The sequence below is a fragment of the Poromitra crassiceps genome, assembly GCF_964638095.1.
Source record: "Poromitra crassiceps genome assembly, chromosome: 26".
Lineage (NCBI taxonomy): Eukaryota > Metazoa > Chordata > Actinopteri > Beryciformes > Melamphaidae > Poromitra > Poromitra crassiceps.
Genome location: NC_139640.1, coordinates 15,805,139 through 15,813,616, shown reverse-complemented (window position 1 = coordinate 15,813,616; position 8,478 = coordinate 15,805,139). Strand labels below are relative to the sequence as shown.

At 45.9% G+C, this 8,478-nt stretch overlaps 1 protein-coding gene across 1 annotated transcript; it reads left to right on the top strand.

The window, feature by feature from the left end:
• Window positions 1–580: 580 nt before the first annotated feature.
• On the top strand, window positions 581–6,524 carry LOC310798755 (F-box-like/WD repeat-containing protein TBL1X; the record flags this gene model as incomplete). Its single annotated transcript, XM_083661307.1, has 11 exons — window positions 581–696; window positions 974–1,103; window positions 1,220–1,283; window positions 1,422–1,519; window positions 1,635–1,695; window positions 1,912–2,033; window positions 2,165–2,239; window positions 2,340–2,467; window positions 5,751–5,916; window positions 6,028–6,129; window positions 6,427–6,524. 11 exons carry the CDS (start codon window positions 581–583, stop codon window positions 6,451–6,453), a joined length of 1,089 nt encoding a protein of 362 aa, XP_083517433.1. The 3' UTR covers window positions 6,454–6,524.
• Between the last annotated feature and the right edge of the window lie 1,954 nt (window positions 6,525–8,478).

Below are 8,478 nucleotides of genomic sequence, written 5' to 3'. Positions count from 1 at the left end.
AAATAAAACCAAAAGTAAAGGGTTAGCCTTCCCAATGGCCAGCAGCATCTGTTATTCTGGCCTCATAATAAGCACTGAGGCGGGTGGTCAGAAAGTCAAATAATCGCAGTACATTGTATGCTTTGGTGCGATGTAGGATTTTGTCTTTCAATATCCTCATTGCAGCCTCGCTTGCCTGTATTATTATTAGTGGCCGGGCCAGCGAAGCGGCAGGGCCACTTATTGTATTTGTCCTACACAAAAGTATCAAAACAGATTTTCGATCGGTCAAAAATTGAGCCCACAGTGCATCAAAACGTTGAATTCTGCCCCCGTGTATAGCCTAATTGCCTTAATTACCTATGGCAATTAGGTTGTATTTGTGATGTCATCAGTCAGTCAAGCAATTGTGATGCCATCACTGATGTCACTCGAGCAATTGTGATACATTTGTTAGATTGAGAAAAAAAGTTAATGTAATTTTTTATTACCCTTCTGACAAATGGGTAATGTGTGTCTGTGTGTGTGTGTGTGTGTGTGTGTGTGTGTGTGTGTGTGTGTGTGTGTGTGTGTTCACGCCTTATTAGATAACCACGAGCCCATGGATGTGGACATGGACGTGGAGATCCCCGCCAGTAAAGCCACGGTGCTCAGAGGCCACGAGTCCGAAGTGTTCATCTGTGCCTGGAACCCTGTGAGCGACCTGCTGGCCTCAGGGTGAGTCTCTGCATCCTAACTCATCATCATTATTCCACCCCTGTGTGAACTCACTACATTGACATGTGCACGAATTGAATTAGCTCAAGCTTGGAGGCTCTGCTTGAAATTTACGCACGCCGGTTGAATTACGCGATACTTTATGTCCGCATTGGTTTCATGTCAAAACATGCCGTTTTGTTATTATTGATTTATCGGTTTAATAAGAACCGACCCTTGACAGCTCGTACTCCTGATGATGTATTGCGCTCCCCTGATGTGTTGGTTCTGCCTGCAGCTCTGGGGACTCCACAGCCAGGATCTGGAACCACAACGAGAACAGCCACTCCTACTCCACCCAGCTGGTGCTGCGCCACTATATCAGAGAGGGCCCGCGCAACAAAGACGTCACCTCACTAGACTGGAATGTAGGTTCCTAATCAGCCGTCCACATCTACCCTCTTCTTCTCTTACCGCGTGGCAAACAGACGGTGCGGTTCAGGAAGGTTCAATAACACACTTCCATTCTCTTTTTGTCCAAAAGAGCGACGGGACTCACCTAGCAACAGGGTCGTACGATGGATTTGCCAGGATATGGACAAAGGATGGTATGTCTTCCTTTATTGTGGCGTAGTATCGCTACCTGAGTCAGCAGCGTTTAATGCCATTGTTATTGTGAATAACAACAATAATAATTTGTTGAAGGATCCTTTCTAAAAGAAATGGATATGGTTCTTATCCATTAGGAAATCTGGAACGCACCTTGAGGCAGCACAAAGGGCCAATATTTGCACTGAAGTGGAACAAGGAGGGGAACTATATTCTCAGCGCTGGTGTTGATAAGGTATTTCATCAATTACCTTCAGCTTGGATTTGTGTCCCTGCCGTTGATGGCTGCTTTCTATCCTTGAATTCTTTCAGTATCACGATTCTTAATAATGTACGATTCCAATTTCCAGACGACAATCATTTGGGATGCGCACACAGGAGAGGCCAAGCAGCAGTTCCCCTTTCACTCAGGTAAAGACCATGTGCATCACACACACACACACACACACACACACACACACACACACACACACACACACACACACACACACACACACACACACACACACACACACACACACACACACACACACACTGTTTTCTACTCACTTAAGAGGTGTATGGTGTGCTGGTAAGCATCGTGACCTGTAATGAATGTGGGCCTGTGTGTGTCTGGATGGTCCACAGCTCCGGTGATTGATGTGGACTGGCAGAACAACAGCACCTTTGCCTCCTGCAGCATAGACATGAGCATCCATGTATGTTGCCTCGGCAGCGACCGGCCTCTCAAGACCTTCCAGGGCCACACGGTAAACCAACCTGTTCCTCTTCTGACACCTCACACTGTCCCCACCTCGTAGGCGGTCAAGCAAACGACAGAACTTACGTAACAAGTCTGTTATTTGACTCTGATGGTGTGTTTTTGTTTTGTGTTTTTCAGAACGAAGTCAATGCCATCAAGTGGCATCCCTCGGGTAAGCTTCTTGCCTCCTGTTCAGACGACAGGACCTTAAAGGTGAGACTCTTGAGTTTCAGAGAGGTAAAGCGACCACAAAGGCCAGTGGTGACGGGTGTATTTCATTCATACGTGTTCCTGCTGTTGCCTTCCTGCACAGATTTGGAGTATGGAGCAGGACTCGTGTGTCCACGACCTCCAAGGTCACAGTAAAGAGATCTACACCATCACGTGGAGCCCCACAGGCCCTGGCACTGGCAGCCCCAACTCCAACATCCTGCTCGCCAGGTGGGAAATCACACACACACACACAGACCCCTATATACACTGTCCCAAAGGGCAGTGGTTCTCAAACCTTTTCACGTCAAGGACCCATAAACTGACACAAATTAGACCACGAACCCCCATTTCATAGTTTTTTATCTGATAAGATTTTTGCTTTTAGACGTTTTATTATAGATAGTGTATGAAACCCATGATCAAAATAGTCATACATTCTGTCATTGTGTTACTCATGGATGGGATTATAGTGAAAATAAATTATCCCCCTATTTTCTGGGGACCCCCTGGAACCCCTTCAAGGAGCCCTGGGGGTCCTCGGTAACCTGACGCTGCCAGATGGACGGTATAGCTCCACATAGGTTTCACTAAACCAGTCGATCTGGGTTTGAAGTCACCAGACCCGCTGACGGAGGCGGGCACTTTGTCCAAGCTACTTGGCAGGTGATTGGATGACCCATCTGTCTATCACCGCTGGTGGGTGTTAACTTCAACCAATCAGATCGCGGAAGGTGCCTGTGGATGATCTCCGTGGTATTCATTCATTGAGTCCTCGCGGTCGTAAAGTCACCTTCGAAGCATTTAGTTAGATTATAACGAACTAGTTGTGTGGCTTAGCCTTCCCAAATGTTGAGGGTCGTTTTTTAGAATTTAATACATAGAATTGGGAACGTTACATTCAATTTCATTCACTGCCTGTCACTTCCGCGGCAGCAGCCATGTTGACGAGTGAAAAGAACTACAAAGACCATGTACCCACTACTTGCCCAGACGAGCCAGAGCCCGCCTACGGCCGCCGCTGATTGGTCGAGCCGGCATGGCTCGACCAATCATCTTAACTGCCTGTGCAGGTCCAGACCGTCACGGAGAACCAAATGCAATGTGAGTTCACGTGACGGGCGGTTTACCAGGCTAGGTCCTCGGGGCCCCTCTTTGAGAAGCACTGCCACGGGGTACCACCCAAGTTTGTTCAATTCTCCCCAATGTTCAGGTTTGTGTGCTCAGAGCAGACTGTGTGTGTGTGTGTGTGTGTGTGTGTGTGTGTGTGTGTGTGTGTGTGTGTCTCTCATTTGTGTGCCTGTGAAGGAGATGCCTGTCTCCTTCCTTCCGGGCGTTCAAAAGGAAACCGTGTCCCATGCAAAGTCCCACGGCTAGTAATTGTCAGTGGCCCACAGCTTGACGCGCTGACCCAGACGTGCAGCATGCATGTATTAATGTTCTAGTTCAAACGCCACAGGCATTTACAGGATTTGCTGACATCCCAACGCACGTGCATATATTTCACTCTGGATGTAAAACTGCCATCGTCCGCACAGCTTGTAAGGAACATGGTAATCTTAAAGGTCCCATTCCGTGCAAAAGCTGTTTTTACTTGTAAATGCATATATACTGCTGTCAGCCCTCCCTGTAATGAGTGGTCACAAGCTCAGAACTGCCACAGTTGGATTTGTCCCTATACAGCTTCCCCCTGCAGTCTCCTCCAAGCCACACCCCCAAACGCTTCGTTTGCCCAGACAGGGAATTGGGACGTCACCGACTTCCTCACGCATACTGCGCGGGTAACTCTCACACAAGCTACCTGCACCATTTTGTCTATAGCCACAAAATTAACACTTCTAGCTGGAGCGACGCCAACTGTACGTGATCCAGCAACTGCAGAGGTGCATTCGGTAAGTCTAGGCATTTTGAGATGTCCTCTTTAGCGTAGTACCGTTAAGTTAACGATAACTCGCAACCTAGCGTGCTGGTCCACAGACGCTAATCTGATTGGCCGCTGGGAGCCTGGGGCGGGCTCTCCCTCAGCGGCCAATGGGAACTGTTAGTTCTGAATATATTATAGAAACTGACCATTCTTGGGAAGCGACGAGATGAGGAAGTGAGAACTCCGTCACAACAAACGGGGTTGCTATATTTTCGACAAATTAATCCAGAATCATGTTTTATGGACCAGAGACACACGTTTTTAAGAGGTTACAGCTGCACGAATTGGGACCTTTAAAAGTAAATGCCACCGTTGAATGTGGGCCATGCATTTTTCATTGACTTCAATTTAGCTCCTTCCATAAAATCTCTTTGAGCTCACTTTCAATTGTTGCCAAGGACACTCGTGGCAGATTAGGCTTGCCTATTCATATCTTGGTGATGCAGATGTGTTAACGGAAGTCAGTTTTTTCTTCATTATCACTTGATTATCACATGATCACTTTTTTAATTATCACTTTCAGCAGTGTCTCCGTTTCAGGGTGACACGTGTTCACAGTGTCTCACTTTGAAAAGTTCACACATCTGATTTAATTTGTATGCTGTCAAAGTACGACTTGACGACGGCGCTTTTCGCAGCCTCTTCACCAGGCGTGTTTCCACGTGTTGCCACGCGTAACATGGTGGGATTAATATGCCGATGTGAAATTCCTTGGGGGCAAGACATTCTGATGCTAGCTAGCAAAAACACGATTGTTGCCATGATAAACTGTAGCTCCCTAAATATGTGCTTTCTGCTTTCATTGAGTTCAGTTTGAGAGTTCTGGGGGTTGATTGGTTGCATCATAAAATCCTTCCCAGTAGACGGCCAAGTTACACGTCAAAAGGACCGAGGAGAGGAAATAAGGAAATGAATGAAATAAGGAAATAAATTTAATGTGGCATTAGAGAGTACTTGCATAGTTTCACTCACTTCCTAGTTTGTGACTCTGGGAGTCACACACATTTAGGCTATTATTCTATGTGATCTCCTTTTCATAACTAATGTAAAAACTAATGCAATGTTTTTTTTTACTTCCATTTACTGAGCCTCCCCTGAAACTGTTTGGAGCCCCCCTGGTCAGGTCCGCCTCCCACTTTGAAAACCTCTGCAATATGTCAGTATAGTAATTAATCTGACATGGATATTTTAAGAATTACCTAAATGGATGATCCTTTAAATAAAAAATAAATAAATAAATGGATTAAGAATCTCTGATGCTACTGTTATATACAATGCTGTAGAAAACCGTTTAAACATGAGTTTAAACTGGCTGTCTCTCCCACACCCTGTCTCTCCTCTCCCACACCCTGTCTCTCCCACACCCTGTCTCTCCTCTCCCACACCCGTCTCTCCCACACCCTGTCTCTCCCACACTCCCGTCTCTCCCACACACCCTGTCTCTCCCACAACATGTCTCTCCCACACCATGTCTCTCCCCCACACCCGTCTCTCTCCCACACCCGTCTCTCCCACACCATGTCTCTCCCCCACACCCGTCTCTCTCCCACACCCTGTCTCTCCCACACCCTGTCTCTCTGACACCGGCAGCGCCGCTTTCGACTCGACGGTGCGCCTGTGGGATGTGCATCGGGGCGTGTGCATCCACACGCTGACCAGGCACCAGGAGCCCGTCTACACCGTAGCCTTCAGCCCCGACGGCAAGCTCCTGGCCAGTAGCTCCTTCGACAAGTGCGTCCACATCTGGAACACCGTGGTAAGTGTCCGACTAGGACTCAAGCTGTCGCAGCCAGCAGAACAGAAGATGCATGATGACTGCAGTCTCTCGGTGGAGTCGGTCATTTATCGGTTTGCTCTGTGCTTTCAGACTGGGGCGTTGGTGCACAGCTACAGGGGAACCGGAGGTATGTTTGAGGTTTGCTGGAACAGCACAGGGGACAAAGTTGGTGTGAGCGCATCAGACGGCTCGGTAAGCCATGATTTGATTTGATTTTGATTTGATTAGACAGTATGCAATACATAAGTAAGACAAAATGCTGCAGTGTCAGGGATAAAACGAAAAAGTCCAGGACTTATTTCCATCGTTGTCCCTGACATTTTGATTACTTTTCAGATTTGTAATGTTTTCTTTAATGTGCAGCTCTTTTACTTCCCGCTTCTGTTTGATCAAATAAAAAAGATTGAAAAGTCCCATGACTAGCACTTGGAGAAGAGCACAAGAAAATGATGATTCAAAATCATTAATGCTGTCATCTTTACCCTCCAGGTATGCATTCTTGATCTCCGGAAATAGCTGGTTGAGACTTTGAAGATGATCATTCAGTGGAACTGTCTGGTGAAGGAGCTACACTATGGCGATGTAACCAGAAGCGTCATGCCCATTGTAACTGAGGGGGCAATTGCCCCCTCAGATTTTTGAGAGGTAATTTTTTTTTTTTTTTTTTTTTTTTTAATAAACATAGGCTATAATATTATAGACTGTATGGTAGTTGAAACATAGTTTCAAGTTTACGTTTATGTATGTTTGTAGTTAAAACAAAAACATAAATACTGTATAGGCTACATACAGTACAACACAAAAGGCTGTTATTTACCCTTTGTCGCCACCTGGTGAGTAAATATATATAACTAAAACCATTAGAATTGACAACCGGTCCGCGACTTTTTCTCCCATGTATCTACCAGTCCTTGGCACAAAAAAGGTTGGGAACCCCTGCTCTAGAGGAAAGATTTCTACCTTCTGAAAAGGCAATACCAGCCAAAATAAACATTGTGTTACATTGCTTTGAAACATGTGGTCTCCCTTTTTTGTCAAGTCCATTGAGCCTGGGCAGTGGCAATGTACTTAGTCTGGTGATTATGGATCTTTCCAGGAGGCTGAGCAGTTTGGAAAATAGCCTTATGTGACACCAGCTGGCAGTGGCGGACTGCATAATCGGGCACGTCGGGCAAATGCCCGGTGGCCTGGCCTGGCCTGGCCTGCCAAAAAAAAATAAAAAAATAAAAATCTTTTTTTTTTTTTTTTTTTTTTTGCAAGCCAGGCCAGGCCACTCACTGAAAAGCAGGCCAGGCGCCGCCTACTGGTTTACTAGTGGTTTTATTACTTTATTCAGGTTTAAAGTGGGTGCATCTCATTGTAAAATTGGACTTGGCCCAAATTGGGCTTCAAACGGCCCAAATTGGGCTTCAAACGGCCCAAATCGGGCTTCAAACAGCCCAAATCTGGCTTTAAACGACCCAAATCTGGCTTCAAACAGCCCAAATTGGGCTTCAAACGGCCCAAATTGGGCTTCAAACGGCCCAAATCGGGCTTCAAACAGCCCAAATCGGGCTTTAAACGACCCAAATCTGGCTTCAAACAGCCCAAATTGGGCTTCAAACGGCCCAAATTGAGCTTCAAACGCCCCAAATTTTCCGCAGGCGCCCTTCGGACGCCGGCACGCGTGTCGGCCCGTATCGGCCTGGCCTGCTTGGTATCTAATGCCCGGCCTGAATTATGATCCCAGTCCGCCCCTGCCAGCTGGCCTTTTGACCCTCAATTAGGCCGAGGGCATTTTTCTGATTTTTACAGATTCTGAAATGGCAGACTGTAAGCTTTCAAATGATGTGTCACACATTGTAATCTGAGAGAAATTGAAGGAGATATGCTTATTTGATTGTTCACACTCTGAAAAGCAGGAACTGAGAAAAAAGCCCTCAAAGTTTGAGAAGTTTTTCACACCTGGGACAGCCAGCCAAGGGGGAGTGAAGATTGGCTCCTCATTTACATTGACCACTCCCAACAGCTGATAACTGTCACTCTGACACACTGGGACACAGGCCACAAGTAAGACAATGATAGAATGTAATAGCCTACTGTTTAGGTGATGGGTTTCATAAACTTTCTGTAATAAAACATCTGAAAGCAAAAATCTTATCAAATGGGGTACGCGTGGTCTAATTTTGAGGTATCCATGCTTTTATCACTTCTCATCTGGATTATTGTAATTATTATTACATGTGTGCCTATTATGTTCTTTTTGGGCTCCTTGTGCAGAGAAAATTCCCTGAGGGGCAATAAAGGTTTCATTTATATAATAATAATAATAGGATATAATATGAATAAAGATTTGATAAGAGACAGGAGCTGCTGAACAAAAATAAAACACACACACACACACACCGTGGCTAGCAGGCCTCGCTAGCACGCTAAAGTTTTGTTCTCAACAAGAGATGTGTGTGTTTCCCCTCATTGATTGTTACAGTTGTTCTGAAAATAGGCGAATAATCTATGGTTTATGTCCCGCCAAAGAACTTATTGATAAGAAGCGCTGGAGAG